Raw genomic sequence first — 15653 nt, 5'->3', positions numbered from 1 at the left:
ACGTGGGGGGGGGGGGGGCGGCCGGCGGGGGGGGGGCCCCCCCCCCCCCCCCCCCCCCCCCCCCCCCCCCCCCGGGCGGGGGGGGGGGGGGGGGGGGCCCCCCCCCCCGCCCCCCCCCCCCCCCACGCCGTGCGGCAGCAGCTGCGCACGCTGCCGTCGCTGATCTACATCGGCAGCAACCTGCTGGGCTCGCCGGCGTCGCAGTTCGGGCTCATGCCGACGTACTTTGTGACGCACACCAACGGCCGCGAGACGCGCGACCTCGACGCCTTCCTCGACGTCGTCAAGGGCCTCAAGGACAAGTCGTACGTCAAGCTCAACGTGACGTCGTCCGACTTTGTGCCCGTCGCCTTCACGATCAAGCTCAACCTGCACTACTTTCCCACGCTCGAGATGGTCAAGGACCCGGCCAAGCCCGGCGTGTGGCACGAGTACACGTACGTCGACGGCGTGCGCGAGACGGGCGGCCGCCGCCGCAACGTGCTGGACCCGTCGGGCCAGTGCCCGAGCGGAATGGACGCCAGCTCGCCCTAGGCCCACGGACAATGCCCCTTTGCCATGCATGGCCGTCTGGCACGCCGGGACTCCCGCTGCCGCCCGGCTACGACTTTTGCATTTTTGAGTTCCGACGCGTGTACACTTGAGTTGAATAAAATTGCCTAGAGAGGCCGAGACGCGTTGACTCGCGTTGACTCGGAATCGCGGCTGTGCCACCGCCGCACGTGGCGCCGGCCTGCGGCCGTGTGGCGCACGTCGGCCTATCGGACTTAACGCTGGCCCCCGCCGGATAAGCAAAGCCCGATAGCGTACGGGCGCCCTACAAATAGCACCAGGCCCCGGGCCAGCCGCCAGACACGGCACAATGAGCACGGTCCTCCTCACCGGTGCGTCCGGCTTCATTGCCATGCACGTCTTCCAGCAGCTGCTGGAGGCCGGCTACACGGTGCGGGCGACGGTGCGGTCCGAGGGCAAGATCCCGGCGATTGCCAGGACGTTTGCGGCGCACGACGGCAAGTTCTCGTTCGTGGTCGTTCCGGACATTGCGGCCGAGGGCGCGTTCGACGCGGCGGTCGTGGGCGTGGACTACGTGGTGCACACGGCGTCGCCGTTCCACTTTCGGGCGCAGGACACCGTCGGCGATCAGGGGCACGACGAACGTGCTGCGGGCGGTGCAGCAGTTTGCGCCACAGGTGCGCCACGTCGTCGTGACCTCCAGCATGGCCGCCATTGTCGACGTCGACCAGGGCGCCCGGCCGGGCTACGTCTACACCGAGGCCGACTGGAACCCGGTGACGCTGGAGCAGGGCAAGCAAGACCCGTTCACGGCGTACCGGGCCAGCAAGAAGTACGCCGAGAAGACGGCGTGGGCGTTTGTCGAGCGCGAGAAGCCCGCGTTCGGCCTGACAGTCATCAACCCGCCGGTGGTGTGGGGCCCGATGCTCAACGACGCGTCGCTGGACGCGCTCAACACGTCCAACCAGATGATGTACGACGTGATCAACGGCAACATGGCCGAGATCAAGGAGACGTTCATGACGCTGTGGGTGGACGTGCGCAGCGTGGCGCAGGCCCACGTGCGCGCGCTGACGGCGCCGGCGTCGGCCGGCCAGCGGTACCTGGTGTCCAAGACGCGGTACTCGTGGTCGCAGGTCGTGGGCATCATCGAGCGCGAGTTCCCGGAGCTGGCGCCGCGGCTGCCGACGGGGCCGCGCGACGTGCCGCCGGCAGGCCTGGACGTGTTCTTCGGGCTCGACGGGAGCAAGGCCGAGCGCGACCTCGGCGTCGAGTACATCCCGCTGGAGGTGTGCGTGAAGGACCTGGTCGGCCAGCTGGTCGCGCTGGAGCGCCGCTAATGCAAGCCACGTCACGTCATTACCCAGCCGCCGGGCGCCAGTGCGCACGGACCACAGCTTATGCCATGTCACGTGACTCACCGCTCTTCTGCCCGCCCCCGTAGTTTTTTCGCCAACATGCCTGCCCACGACCCCCCCCGGCGCGCCGAGCTCCTGCTGCTCGTCCGCCTCCAAGGCCGGCTCCGGCAAGGCCGCCGTCGACGTCCCCGACGACTACGCTGGCCTTGCCCCCGCCGAGATCGCCGTGCTGCGCGAACAGATCGACTCGCCCGCCGCCAAAGCCAACTACCCTGACCTCTTCCGCTACGCCACGCCGTTCGACCGCTTCGTTGTCCTCGTCGGCGTCCTGGCCGCCGTATGCGAGGGCGTCCTCAAGCCCATCATGGCCCTGGTCTTTGGCAACCTGACCGGCTCGCTGTCGTCGTACCGGCCGCCTTCGGAAATCGCGCAGCTGTACCCCCTCGGCGCGACCTACCACGATCACGGCTACTACTACAACTGCACCGACACGCACGCGTCGTACACCGGCGCCGGCGCCGTCTACCGCGCCGGCGCTGACTACTTTTGCCAGTACGACGCCAGCTACTACTCCACCGAGCACGAGCTGCGCTCCTCGGTCAACCGTCTCTCGCTCTACCTGCTCCTCATCGGCATCGGCGACGTCGTCTTCTCCACCGTCAAGACGTTCGTCTTCATCGACCGCGGCGCCGTGCTCTCCGCGCGCATCCGCGAGCACTATCTCGCCGCCGTCCTGCGCCAGAACATCGCCTACTTTGACAAGCTCGGCCCCGGCGAAATCACGTCCCGCATTGCCGCCGACACCCTCGCCGTCCAGGAGGCCATGTCCGAGAAGCTCGGGTTCATCATCGCCAACAGCTCGACCCTCGTCGCGGCCATCATCGTCGCCTACACGCAGTCGGCCGTGCTGGCCTCGATCATGATCTCGATTGTCGTCGCCACCGTGCTCACCTCCGGCATCTCGACCGTGTACATGGTCAAGTACCAGGTCCGCGCCCAGGACGGCTACTCGGTCGGCTCGACCGTGGCCGAGGAGGCCATCGGGAGCGTCCGCAACGTCCAGGCCTTTGGCATCCAGGAGCGCATGGCCCGGGTCTACGACCGGTTCCTGGTCGTCACCGAAAAGTGGTCCACGCGGGCCGGCATCGCCGTCGGCGTCATGAACGGCACCATGTACCTCTGCTCGTTCTCCGTGGACGCGCTGGCGTTCTGGCAGGGCACGCGCATGCTGATCGCCGACCAGATCACCGTCGGCAAGATCCTGACGATGATCTTCGTGGTCTTCCATGCCTCGTACTCGTTTGCCCTGATTTCGCCCTATTTGAACAGCCTGACCGGCGGCATTGCGGCCGCCACCAAGCTGTTTGCGACCATCGACCGGCCGTCGCCGATCGACGCCAGCTCGGTCGCCGGCCGGACGCTCGAGAAGGTCGCGGGCACGATCGAGCTGCGCGACATCAAGTTCGTGTACCCGTCGCGGCCGAACGTGGTTGTCATGGACGGCTTCAATCTGACCGTGCCGGCCGGCAAGACTGTGGCGCTGGTGGGCGCGTCCGGCTCCGGCAAGTCGACCATCGTCGGCCTGATCGAGCGGTTCTACAAGCCGGTGCGGGGCTCGGTCCTGCTGGACGGCCACGACATCAGCGAGCTCAACCTGCGGTGGCTGCGCCAGAAGGTGGCGCTGGTGTCGCAGGAGCCGACGCTGTTTGGCTGCACGATCGCGGAGAACGTGGCGCACGGCCTAATCGGGACAGAGCACGAACACGCTGGCGCCGACGAGAAGCAGCGGCTGGTCGAGGACGCGTGCCGGCAGGCCAACGCGTACGATTTTGTGGCGGCGCTGCCGGACGGGTTTGAGACCAACGTGGGCGAGCGCGGGTTCCTGCTGTCGGGCGGCCAGAAGCAGCGGATCGCGATTGCGCGGGCGATTGTGGCGAACCCCCAGATCCTGCTGCTGGACGAGGCCACGTCCGCGCTCGACACCAAGAGTGAGGGCGTCGTGCAGGAGGCGCTGGACCGCGCGGCCAGGGACCGCACGACGATTGTGATTGCGCACCGGCTGTCGACGATCAAGGACGCCGACACGATCGTGGTCATGCGCCACGGCCAAGTCCTGGAGACCGGCAGCCACGACGAGCTGCTGGCGCTGCGCGGCGAGTACTACGGGCTGGTGCAGGCGCAGCAGATCGAGGCCCACGACGGCGCGGCGCCGGCGGCTGCTGCCGCCGAGCCGGCCGCCGGGACGGACGAAAAGGCCGCCGCGCTCGGGCCCGAGCCCGCCAAATTCGTCGCCGCCGACCGAACGTACTCGGTCTGGGCGCTCGCCCGGGCCATTTTCGCGCTCAGCCACCCCCAGCGGTACTGCAACTACGCCGGCTTTGCGTCGTGCGTGGTCAGCGGCCTGGCGTTCCCGGTGCTGGGGCTGCTCTACGGCAAAATCATCACGGCGTACCGGGACGAGACCGACAGCGCGCGCCTGTTCGCGACCGTGTCGCGGCTGTCGGGGTTCCTGTTCCTGCTCGCAGGCGTGCTCGGCATCTCGCAGCTGACCACGGCCAGCCTGTTCGGCTACTCGTCCGCCAAGCTCGTCCACCGCATCCGCCTGCGCGTGTTTCGCCAAATTCTCCGCCAGGACGTCTCGTACTTTGACCGCGACGAGAACACCGTCGGCGCGCTCACCAACACGCTCGCGACGGACGCGCAGGCCGTCGAGGGCCTCGGCGGCATCACGCTCGGCAAGATCATCGACTCGGCCGTGACCGTCCTGGCGTCGGCCGTGCTCGGCATCGCGATCGCGCCCAAGTTCGGCGTCGTCGTCGCGGCCACGGTCCCGATCCTCATCACCGCCGGGTTCTACCGGTTCTACCTGCTCACCAAGTTCGAGGCCAACGCCAAGGCCGAGAACCAGGAAAGCGCGAGCTTCGCGTGCGAGGCCACGGCCGCCATTCGCACCGTGGCCGCGCTCACGCGCGAGGACGCCGTCTGGCAGACGTACCACGCCAACCTGCAGGCGGCCACCGCGGCCGCCCGCGTCGACAGCATCAAGTCCGCGTTCTTCTACGGCCTGTGCCAGGGCATGCTCTACTTCACCATGTCGCTCGCGTTCTGGTACGGCACGCGGTTCCTGGCCACGGGCGAGTACAACGTGTTTGAGTTCTACACGGTGTTCATGGCCGTCGTCTTTGGCGCCGAGAGCGCCGGCATTGTGTTCTCGTTTGCGCCCGACATCGGCAAGGCGCTGACGGCCACGCGCAGCCTGACGAGCCTGCTCGACCGCACGCCCGAGATCGACGCCTGGGCCGAGACCGGCGCCGTGCCGGCCGCGGTGGCCGGCGACATCGACTTCCGCAACGTCCACTTCCGCTACCCGACCCGGCCGGACGTGCCTGTGCTGCGCGGCCTGGACCTGGCCATCAAGCGCGGCCAGTACGTGGCTCTCGTCGGCTCGTCCGGCTGCGGCAAGTCGACGACCATCGCCCTCATCGAGGCCTACTACCGGCCCCAGGCCGGCCAGGTCTGCCTGGACGGCCGCAACATTGCCGAGCTCAACATCAACGCGTACCGCAGCCAGATTGCGCTCGTGCAGCAGGAGCCGACGCTGTACGCCGGCACGATTCGCGAGAACGTCGAGCTCGGTGCGGTGGGCCCGGTGACGCAGGACGACATCGTCGAGGCGTGCACGCAGGCAAACATCCACGACTTTATCATGTCGTTGCCGGACGGGTACGACACGGTGTGCGGATCCAAGGGCGCTCTGCTGTCCGGCGGCCAGAAGCAGCGGATTGCGATAGCGCGCGCGCTGGTGCGCAACCCGCGCGTTCTGCTGCTGGACGAGGCCACGTCTGCGCTCGATGGCGAGTCCGAGAAGATCGTGCAGGCGGCGTTGGACGCGGCCGCGAAGGGCCGCACGACCGTCGCGGTGGCTCACCGCCTGTCGACGATCCAGAACGCGGACGTGATCTACGTGTTTGACGAGGGCGTGGTCACCGAGTCGGGCACGCACCAGCAGCTGCTGGCCGCCCGCGGCAAGTACTATGAGCTGGTGCAGCTGCAGGCGCTCGAGGGGGTGTGAGCCGCATCCCGTGCGGCGCAAGGGCCGGGCGCGCCGCACCGCATGCGGCTCAGGCGCGGTCCCGGCGAGGCTTGGCGGTTCGGTGGGTGGCTGCCGTGCAGGCAGGTGACACGGATGAGGCACGCTGCACGGCCACGGCACGCCCCCGGCGGCGGTTCCGTGGGGGTGGCTGCCTCGGGCAGGTGACACAGGCGAAGCGCGCCGCACGGCGCCGGCATGCCTCCGGCGGCCGCTCCGTGGGGGTGGCTGCCCGCAGGTGACACAAGTGAAGCACGCTGCACGGCCACGGCAAGCCTCGGGCAGCCACTCCGCGGAGCGGCCGCTCTCCAGGCAGATGACACAGGCGAGGCAACACTACATGTGGCTGAGGTGGCACACCACGCGCGCCGCAGAGCGTGCGGCGTCGTACTGGCTGCCCACAATGCAGCTTCTCCCGCCGACAGTCGCCGCACTCGTTGCACCGCCGCCGCCGCACGCTGCACCGCCGCACGCTGCACCGCCGCACGCTCGTCGCACCGCCGCGCGCTGCACCGCCCTCCGACCCGCCGCAGCCAGCCGCCCCAGTCACCGCTGCACGCTCGCGCAGCCGCACGCCGCACAGCCGCACCGACTGCGGCCGCGCACTGCCCGTTCCGGCGTACGTACAAATATAGAAGACCACTAGGCACACCGTAGAGTGGCGCAGCGCGGGCCCCGTGCCTGAGCTAGCGAGCGGCTGGCAGCGGCGCCACAGCCCGGCCGTTTCGGGCGACCAGATCGGGCGGTGGTGGCTCGTGTCGTACCCCTGGGAACGTTCCGAACTCGTCGGGGCGTCCGCCGGGTGACCCAGTCCGCCCGACGCCATTACCATCATCAGCAGAGACCCAGCGGATTGCTCGGGCACCGAGGAGCGGCGGCGCAGAGTGTGGCAGAATAGTCGGCTGGGTGGTCCAGCGCTTTGCAAAAGGTCCGGCACAACAGATCGAGGCCCAAGGCACGGGATCTTCGGCACGCAGAGCCAGGGCCGATCCCCGGATTTCTCAGCACACAACGGCCAGATCGTGATCATGATGAGTCCGGCGGTAGACCGCAGCGCAGAGCTGCCAGGGTCGACTTCGACACTGTCGATCGAGGACCTACGGCAGTCGCAGGACGTGCAGGCCAAATACGCGCGTCCCGGCGAGGCCGAGGACTGGACCGGCGTCGAGCCCGAGGACGTCGACCGGTACGGGTTCATCGCCAAGACGGGCTCGGCCGCGCGGTTCCGGGCGGCGGCGAGCCTGGACGGGCGGCGGTCGGTGCGGCTGTTCCGCAAGGCGCCGGCGCGCGCGCACGAGATCTACTTCGAGCCCAAGGCCGACACCGACCACCGGCGCGAGAAGCGCCGCGAGGTCAAGTGGCGCGACATGGCGGCGCGCGAGTTCGACCCGCGCACGGGCGCCGTGTCGTACACGTTCGAGCGCACGCCCAAACTCATCAAGCGCACGTTCAAGGGCATCCCGGACGCCTGGCGGGTACGTATCTGGCGGGCGCGCTGACGCAGGCCTGGGCGTGGCGGTCGTTCCTGACGGCGTCGGCGCAGAAGCGGTCGGACTTTGTGCCGGACAAGCGGCTGGAGGCGCTGTACCAGCGGTACCTGACCGAGGCGTCGGCGCACGACGTGCAGATCGACCTGGACGTGCCGCGGACGATCGACGGCCACGTCATGTTCTCGAGCCGGTACAGCGGCGGCCAGCGGCTGCTGTTCCGCGTGCTGCACTGCCTGTCGCTGCACTTTGCCGATCTCGGCTACGTGCAGGGCATGGCGATGCTGGCGGCGACGCTGCTGTGCTACTACGACGAGGTGTCGTGCTTCATCATGCTGGTGCGCATGTTCACGGCCCGGCGCGTCGGCCGGCTCTACCGCGACAACTTCGCCGGCCTGTTTGGGTGCTTCCACGAGCTCGAGACCGTGCTCGGCACGCGCAAGCTCGGCGCGGCGCTGGTAGGTGCGTGCGCGGCGGCGCTGACCGCAGAAAGCGATGGAGATCGTGCCCACGGTGTACGCGACCAAGTGGTACCTCACGCTGTTCTCGTACACGGTGCCGTTCGCGGTCCAGCTGCGCATCTGGGACGTGTTCTTCCTCCTCGGCGGCGACGGCTTCAAGGTACTCCACGCGGCGTCGCTGACGCTGCTCGACTCGATGGCCGGTAAGCAGCCGCGCGGCCACGCTGACCCAGACCTCGCGCACGCCGACTTCGATGCGGCCATGCAGGCGCTCACGCAGCCCGTGCACGTGCAGGACGCGGACCTGTTCATGAAGGTGCTCGCGTACGAGTACAAAAAGCTGCGGGCGTAGGCGGGCCCCCCGCAGGATGTATAGTATACGCAATGGCCGCACGCGGCCGGTCTACGTGCGCGGATGTGTACAAAAGCCCGGGCCGGAGCCGAGATGCGGCGTGTTTATTTGTAAAAGTCGAACTTGTCGACGTCGCTGCCCGCCTTGACCTGGGAGTTGTAGGCCTCCTCGAGGTCGCTGTTGAGGATCACGTAGCGGTTCTTGCGCACGGCGCGCAGGCCGGCCTCCTGCATGATGGCCGCGATGATGGCGCCCGACAGCGGGTCGTTGCGGATGATGAGCGAGTCGAGGTCGACCTCGGGCGCGAGCGACATCTTGGCCGCGATCGTGGTGAAGATCAGCCGGCGCTCGCGGCGGTCGCGCAGCGACGGGAACTCGATCTTGCGGTCCAGCCGGCCGGGCCGGAGCAGCGCGGGGTCGAGCGTGTCGGCGCGGTTCGTGGCCATGATCACCTTGACGTTCGACGTCTGGTCGAAGCCGTCCATCTGGTTGAGCAGCTCGAGCAGGATGCGCTGCACCTCGCGGTCCGCGCCGGTCTGCGCGTCGAACCGCTTCGTCGCGATCGCGTCGATCTCGTCGATGAAGATGATCGCCGGCGAGTTCTCGCGCGCCAGCCGGAACACGTCGCGCACCATGCGCGGGCCCTCGCCGAGGTACTTCTGCACAAACTCGGACCCGACCACGCGGATGAACGACGCCGTCGTGCTGTTGGCCACCGCCTTGACCAGCATCGTCTTGCCCGTGCCCGGCGGGCCGTACAGCAGCACGCCCCGCGGCGGGTCGATGCCGATCTGCTTGTAGAGCTCAAAGTGCGTCAGCGGGAGCTCGACCGCCTCGCGGATCTCCTGCTTCTGCATGTCCAGTCCGCCGACGTCCGCGTACGACACGTCTGGCTTCTCGCCCGCGCCCAGCATCGCGATGCTGGAGTCCGCCTCCGGCGGCAGGATGTCCACCAGCGAGTTCGAGTGCCGGTGCAGCGCCACCGACGACGACGGCTTCAGCAGCTCCCGGTCCAGCGTCGACAGGATCCGCACCACGTAGTTCGAGCCCGTCGTCGACCCCACAATGCCCGTGTGCTGGTCGATGGGCTCCAGAAACTGTCCTATCACCAGCGGCACCGACTGGATCCGCCGGACCTCCTCCTGCGCGCGCACCAGCTCGCGCTTCAGGTTGCGCTGCTCGTCCTTGATGTAGTCCTCCTGCAGATTGATGTACTCGAGGTCCCGCTCCAGTTTCTTGAGAAGGCTGTACGGATCCGTGGCCTTGTCCTCGGCGGCCTTGGTCCGCGCACTGGCCGCCTTGGCCGCCGCCCGCACCGTCTCGGTCTTGCCGGCGCTCTTCTTGACGATCCCGAGCTCCTCCATACCTGGTCGCACGCTGCTGGTCTTCGATGGACGATGGTTGATGCCGACGATGGACGCGACACTGCTACCTGGCGGTGATGGGAATCTTCCAGCAGCCGCCGCTGATTAGGCCCGCCTAAACCCTACGAGTCGTACACGGGGAAAACCCTACGCCGCACGCGGTGCGGCGCGTCCACCACTCGGCGCGCAGGGCCGCGCGGGCCTCCTTGTCGAGTGCTCTGCTTGAAGACAGAGCCGGCGGGCGTTGCGTGGAGATCTACGGAGCAATGGCAGCGAGCCTGGCCGCTGGCCCGCGTGCACCGCCACTACCTGGAGGCCACTACCCGCAGCCATGTTTGACCGGGCCGTCGCTTGAGCCTCGTCCGTTGGGCCGCCCGCCCGCCTTCGGCGGTGAGTGCGGCGAGGCCAGCCGCAGCGCGAGACGATTTGAGCCGCACTCCATGCGGCTTGCTCTGTGTAACGCTCGGCCGTAGGGCAGCACCGACACAGTCCCGCCTGGGATCAGCAGTGGCGGTGCAGCGGACAAGCCTCCAGCGGCGACAGCCATCCTCGCCGCGGCCGCTGCCAGTTGCTTGCCCGCGGCACCGCCACTGCTCCGGGGGATCGCCGCGCGGCCGCCGCCTGCCCGCGCCCGAGCGTCGCTCTCTCGCGTGCACAGCCACTGCGCCAGCCTGCACTGCTCCACTACAACGGTCCCAGCACGCCAGTGCCCGCACGCGCAATCCAGGCCCGGCGTCCCGCCGCACCGCCAATCCGGCCACCCCGTGACAGCGTCGCGCACGCGTCAAATATTCCGCTCGCGACGTGCCGCCCTTAGCGAACGTGGAACCGCGGTACCGACTAGCGAGCCAGGTGTGGCGCGCAGGCGGTGAGCGCGCCACAGCGGCGCCCGGCGCAGCGGTCCCGAGCCGACCCAGCAGCTTGGGTGTCAGCCGGATGGTGCGACACACAAGGGCGCGCGTGCATTAGCGCGGCGCACCCGGTCGGCCGGCCTTAGTTTGGCGGTCTGCTAGGCGTCGTCCATGCAGGGGGGACGGTGGCAGCCGCCGTTGCGGGCACCCCGGGCGGTCCGTGGCGGTCCCGTCGGCTGCGGACGCGTTGGGAACGCGAAAACGACGCGTCACGGCGGCCGTTCCGCGTCGCCCGAGCGGCAGCGGCAGCGGCGGCGGCGCGGGGGCGCACGTGCTGCCCGCCGCCGTGCGGCTCACGCGGCTCATGCGGCTCGTGCGGCTCAGCGTGCATGCGTCTGCAGGCGCACCGCGCCGCACGCGCCGCAGCATGGGCGTAGTCATGCCCCGGCCCTGTGTAGCAGCCTCGCCGGCGCCGCCAGCGGCCGTCGGCACGGCGGAAGCCGCCGGTCGGCCGTCGTCGTGCCGGAGACGCGTGACACACGCGTCTAGCAGCGCGGCCGTCGCCCCCATTGCGCCGCCGGCGCAGCATCCGCCAGCCAGCCGGGTCCCGGCCGAGGCCTGGCCAGGCGTCGCCGGCACAGCCGACCAGCCGCAGGACGCTCGGCAACCGTGGCCCGTAGTTATGCGGCGGCGTTGGCCGGCGTGGAGCAAACACTACGCCCGGCAGCCCAAAGCTAGATCACGAACCCCCCTTTTGTTTGATAGGTTCAAATTTTCCAGCGCGCAGACCGCGTTCAGGCATCCACCGTCGATACAGCGCTCGCACACGTCAGCAGAGGCAGCAGCAGGAGCTAGCCGACGGCAGCAAGACCCAGACAGGCGCAGAGAGCGCAATCAAGCGGGAGACGAGCAAGCGGCATCGAAGACGCTGGGCAGCGCCGGTGCACCAGTACCAAACACAGCGGCAGCAGCATCAGCAGCGCAGGCGGCGCCGCGAATCAGGCAGCGGCGGCAGCAGCGGCAGCGGCGGCAGCAGCGCGGACGCGGCAGCGCACACACACGGCCGCGCAGCGGGCGGCACAGCCGGATCGGCGAGGAGCCTAGAAACACCATGGACGAAGCGACGCAGCCGTCGACGCAGCAGCAGCAGCTCGTGCGCAGCGACTACGAGTCGGCCGGGATGGAGACGAGCGAGAACGCGGTGATCTGCCGGCTGATCTGCGTGACGGGCCAGGTGCAGAACGTGGCCCTGCGGGCCGGGGACCTGGCCCACCACGAGTCGGGCCGCAAGGAGTGGGTGTTCGGGCGCAACCCGGCGTCGGACGTGTGCCTGGGCAACACGCGGCGGGTGTCGAACCGGCACTTCAAGATCTGGATCGTGAGTGGGGGAGCGGGCGCGCTGACGGGCAGAAAGACAGCAACACCAACATCCCGCTGATCGAGGACCTGTCGACCAATGGCACGTTCCTGAACGGCGCGCGCATGCCCAAGCACAAGAGCTGCATCCTGTGCCAGGGCGACGAGATCGGCGTCGCGTTCGGCATCCCGGACGACGAGATCAAGTTCATGGTGCAGATCCCGCGGACGCCGTCGGAGGCGGTTGTGCTCGAGGGCGTCTACGCGGCGTACGACATCCGCGAGGAGCTCGGCAAGGGCGCGTTTGCGCGCGTCAAGAAGGGCATCGAGCGGTCGACGGGCAACACGTACGCGATCAAGATCATCGCCAAGCGGCGGATCATGACCGGGCTGGCGATCAAACGCGAGGTCAACATCCTGATGAAGCTCAACCACGTACGTACGGCGCGGGGCGCGGCTGACGACAGCCGTCGATCGTCAAGCTCAAGGAGCTGTACGAGGACGCGACGCACATCTACCTGGTGATGGAGTACGTTGCCGGGGGCGACCTGATGGACTACATCACCAGCCACGGCCCGATGCCGGAGGAGATGGCGTCGGAGGTGGTCAAGCAGGTGCTGGAGGCGGTCGAGTACGTGCACGACCTCGGCATCAGCCACCGGGACATCAAGCCGGACGTGAGTGCGCGCGCGCGCGGAGCTGACGACAGAACATCCTGCTCGTGGCCGAGAACCCGGTGCGGATCAAGGTGTCGGACTTTGGCCTGGCCAAGATCTCCGAGTCGGGCACGTTCCTCAAGACGTTCTGCGGCACGCTGGCGTACCTCGCGCCAGAGGTGATCAAGGGCAAGGAGTCGCGCGGCAGCGTGTACTCGAACTCGGTCGACATGTGGTCCGTCGGCTGTCTGGCGTACGTGCTGCTGACGGGGTACCTGCCCTTCAACGGCTCGACGCACGACCAGCTGTGCAACCAGATCATGAACGGGCGGTACGCGCAGACGCCGCTGAACGACCTGCATATCTCGGCCGAGGCGCGCTCGTTCCTGGACTTTGTGCTCGAGGTCGAGCCGGACCGGCGGCCGTCGGCGACGGTGGCGCTCCAGCACGTGTGGCTCACGCGCATGGAGCCCACGCAGCGGCTGGCGTTCAGCGGCGAGCTCGCGTCGATGCAGCCGCCGCGCGCGCCGCTGCCGGGCATGGAGTCGGACTCGGTCAGCAGCCTGGACGGCATCAGCCGGATCATGGTCGACGACGACGACGACGACATGGGCGCCAACCTGTCGGAGCACGACAGCGACGAGCTGCAGACGGCGGCGGCCGAGCTCGCGCTGTCGCACCCGTCGTCGGCGCCGCCGCCGACGTCGATCGTCGGCGCCGCGCGCAGCCACCTCGAGCGCGACTACGGGCGGTCCATGTGCGCGTCGCAGGGCGTGCGCAACATCGACGACCTGCTGCCGTACGTGCTGCCGCCGGACACATGGATGCTGCTCGTGCCGCTCTCGGACAGCATCCCATTCAAGCCGTTCACGGGCACGAAGGACATGATGTGGTTCGGCCGCTCGGAGGACTCGGACATGCTCATCCGCGACAGCCGCGTGTCCAAGACGCACTGCATCATCTCGCGCAAGAAGCGGCTGGCCGAGGCGCGGTCGTCCAACGTCGGCCTGAGCGCGAGCCTGCCGCGCGAAAACAAGTTCGACGTCTACCTCTACGACGTCTCGACCAACGACTGCTTCGTCAACGGCGAGCGCATGGGCAACAACCGCCAGGCGCGGCTGCAGAACGGCGACGAGATCACGCTGTTCCGCGACAAGAACGGCCAGAAGCTCGCGTTCCGGCTGCAGCTCCTGCACCCCGAGCTCTACAACAGCGACCGCGGCCAGCTCGACATCCGCATCTCCGACATGAACAAGAACCGGGCCGAGATGCTCAAGCGGCAGCTCCACCACGACCAGGAGAACGAGCCGCCGTCGAAGAAGCAGAGCATATTTGGGCGGATATGAGCGGACAATGGCATATTTTGGATACTGCGGAACGCGGCGGCGGCCGGTGCGGAGCACTGCCGCGCGGCACCCGCGTGGGTGGTCATCCTGCGCCGTCGACGAGATGAATGCATTTAGGACTCGGGGCCTCGCTCAAACGTGGTAGGCAGCAAATACAAGCAACTTGTCCTGTAGCTAGAGTCCGAGCGGCCGGTCGGCGCGGGCCTGGTCGAAGAACTGGCGGACGTCGCGCTCGGTCACGACCGTGCCGTCCGCGGCGAACGGCCGGAGGAACGTGGCCAGCCGCTCCTTGATCTGGTTGTAGCCGTGGATCGTCTCGACGGCGTGGGCGTGCGGCAGCGCCGAGAGCGCGCGCGCGCCGGACTCGAGCAGTGACGCGGCTGCGGTCAGCGCGGCGTGCGACGTACTTACGGTCCTCGTCCTGGGGCGGCTCGTACGTGTCCTCCTCGTCGCGGAGGTACGGGAAGCGGCCGAAGAGCTCGGCGCAGTCGGGACAGCCGCACAGCCGCTCGCGCCAACCGTCGACGAGGAAGAGCGAGAACGACTGGGCGGGCGGCGTGCCCGTGGGGACCTTGCACGCCGAGTCCTCGGCGATCGTGGCCAGCGCGCCGTCGTCCGTGCGCGTGCGCTTGACGGCGGGCCCGGCCGCGTCAGACAGCCGCCGCTTGGCCGCGCGGCCGCCGCCGCCGCGGACGACCGCGTCGAGCGCGACGCCCTCCCACCCGGCCCACCGCCCGAGCTGCGCCTTGTGCTTGTCGACGCACTTCCAGCAGATAAAGGCCTCGAACGAGTCCTCGTCGGGGAAGCCCGCGGGCGGCGTGTAGTCGTCCGAGGGCGCCGGCGACGCGCCGGCGACGGTCACGTCGGCCGCGGCGTGCGTGGGCTCGTGTTTCGGCTCGGCTGGCTCGTTGTTGGCGCCTGCAGGATCGCTTTTGGCGCCGGCCGGCTCGTTTTTGGCTCCCGCCAGCTCGTTTTTGGCCGCCGCCGCCTCGTTTTTGGCCGCCGCCGCCTTGTTAGCGCCTGCCGCCTCGTTCGTGCCCGCCGCCGCCTCCGTCTCTTCGGCCCCGGTCGACCCCTTGTCGCCCGTCGTCCCCGTCTCCGCCTTCCCCTCGCCGCCCGGCAGCTCCACCCCCATAATACACTCCGCGTGGTACCAGTCCTCGTTGCACACGTCCCCCAGCAGGCACTGGTACATCGTCCCCCGCTCAGCGTCCACGTCGTACTCGCGGTCGCACGCGCAGAACCGGCCCGCGAAATTGTGGCAGTACCGGTTCGACGACGACGGCACGGCCAGCTCGTCAAAGTTCCGGCGCAGGTTGCAGCCCCCAAAGCTCCGCAGCCGCGTCGTGCCGCAGTCGCACACAAAGTCGCGCTTGTTGAACAGCTCTACCAGGTCGTGCTCCGAGTGGCACTGGATCGAGCACGAGTAGCAGATCCCGCCCGCCCTGGTCTCGCTCTTGGCCGCACACGTCAGGCACGCAAACACTGACTGGCGCAGCTCGCCGTCAAAGTAGGTGCAGTGCGTCGGGTCAAAGGGCATGACCTCCAGGGCCTCATTTTCGCTGCCGTCAGCGCGTCCACGCACGTACTCACAGCTGCTCCTGGCTGGCGATCACGTCCAGCGCCGTCACGGACTCTGGACTGTTTTGGCCGCTGTAGTCGGACATGGCGCAGCGCGCGCGGGCGCGGGTGGTCAGAGAGAGGCCGGCGTGCCGGCGTGTTTGGTAGAATGTTTGGTAGAATGTTTGGTAGACCACGTGCGCGGGCGCGACCAGGGCGGCGGCGCAGTTACCCGGCTATCGCCAGATAAATTGCCGGA

At 68.6% G+C, this 15653-nt stretch overlaps 7 protein-coding genes across 7 annotated transcripts in view; 5 read left to right on the top strand and 2 right to left on the bottom strand.

The window, feature by feature from the left end:
* The window catches only part of V1510DRAFT_425067 (trypsin-like cysteine/serine peptidase domain-containing protein), a gene marked incomplete at both ends in the record, with an annotated part of 3196 nt that extends 2662 nt beyond the window's left edge, over positions 1-534 (top strand). Inside the window, one exon of the mRNA XM_066935121.1 lies at positions 142-534. Within this exon, the coding sequence (XP_066790689.1) occupies positions 142-534 (393 nt within the window). The remainder of the gene's footprint in view (positions 1-141) is intronic.
* A 328-nt stretch (positions 535-862) lies between these two features.
* V1510DRAFT_401428 (uncharacterized protein) lies at positions 863-1853 on the top strand (the record flags this gene model as incomplete). Its single annotated transcript, XM_066932026.1, has 2 exons — positions 863-1107; positions 1145-1853. 2 exons carry the CDS (start codon positions 863-865, stop codon positions 1851-1853), a joined length of 954 nt encoding a protein of 317 aa, XP_066790688.1.
* Positions 1854-1970: 117 nt separating this feature from the next.
* V1510DRAFT_428576 (P-loop containing nucleoside triphosphate hydrolase protein) lies at positions 1971-5996 on the top strand (the record flags this gene model as incomplete). Its single annotated transcript, XM_066935271.1, has 2 exons — positions 1971-2015; positions 2044-5996. 2 exons carry the CDS (start codon positions 1971-1973, stop codon positions 5941-5943), a joined length of 3945 nt encoding a protein of 1314 aa, XP_066790687.1. The 3' UTR covers positions 5944-5996.
* Positions 5997-6650: 654 nt separating this feature from the next.
* On the top strand, positions 6651-8377 carry V1510DRAFT_411985 (rab-GTPase-TBC domain-containing protein). The gene is made up of 4 exons (XM_066932991.1): positions 6651-7436; positions 7466-7906; positions 7938-8112; positions 8143-8377. Exons 1-4 carry the CDS (start codon positions 6990-6992, stop codon positions 8259-8261), a joined length of 1182 nt encoding a protein of 393 aa, XP_066790686.1. The 5' UTR covers positions 6651-6989; the 3' UTR covers positions 8262-8377.
* Positions 8366-9702, bottom strand: V1510DRAFT_444176 (P-loop containing nucleoside triphosphate hydrolase protein; the record flags this gene model as incomplete). Its single annotated transcript, XM_066935679.1, has 1 exon — positions 8366-9702. The coding sequence occupies exon 1, from the start codon at positions 9623-9625 to the stop codon at positions 8366-8368; it is 1260 nt and encodes a 419-aa protein (XP_066790685.1). The 5' UTR covers positions 9626-9702.
* A 1774-nt stretch (positions 9703-11476) lies between these two features.
* V1510DRAFT_447316 (kinase-like domain-containing protein) lies at positions 11477-14007 on the top strand. Its single transcript, XM_066935748.1, has 4 exons — positions 11477-11854; positions 11887-12267; positions 12300-12509; positions 12542-14007. Exons 1-4 carry the CDS (start codon positions 11588-11590, stop codon positions 13832-13834), a joined length of 2151 nt encoding a protein of 716 aa, XP_066790684.1. The 5' UTR covers positions 11477-11587; the 3' UTR covers positions 13835-14007.
* On the bottom strand, positions 13832-15565 carry V1510DRAFT_374023 (uncharacterized protein). The gene is made up of 3 exons (XM_066931522.1): positions 15428-15565; positions 14246-15396; positions 13832-14214 (listed from the first exon to the last, which is right to left on the bottom strand). The coding sequence occupies exons 1-3, from the start codon at positions 15499-15501 to the stop codon at positions 14009-14011; spliced, it is 1431 nt and encodes a 476-aa protein (XP_066790683.1). The 5' UTR covers positions 15502-15565; the 3' UTR covers positions 13832-14008.
* Positions 15566-15653: the final 88 nt, after the last annotated feature.

Source organism: Dipodascopsis tothii, assembly GCF_038497935.1.
Source record: "Dipodascopsis tothii strain CBS 759.85 unplaced genomic scaffold V1510scaffold_5, whole genome shotgun sequence".
Taxonomy (NCBI): domain Eukaryota; kingdom Fungi; phylum Ascomycota; class Lipomycetes; order Lipomycetales; family Lipomycetaceae; genus Neoaidaea; species Neoaidaea tothii.
The sequence above is the reverse complement of the archived record's forward strand: the minus strand, read 5'-3'. Positions and strand labels throughout refer to the sequence as shown.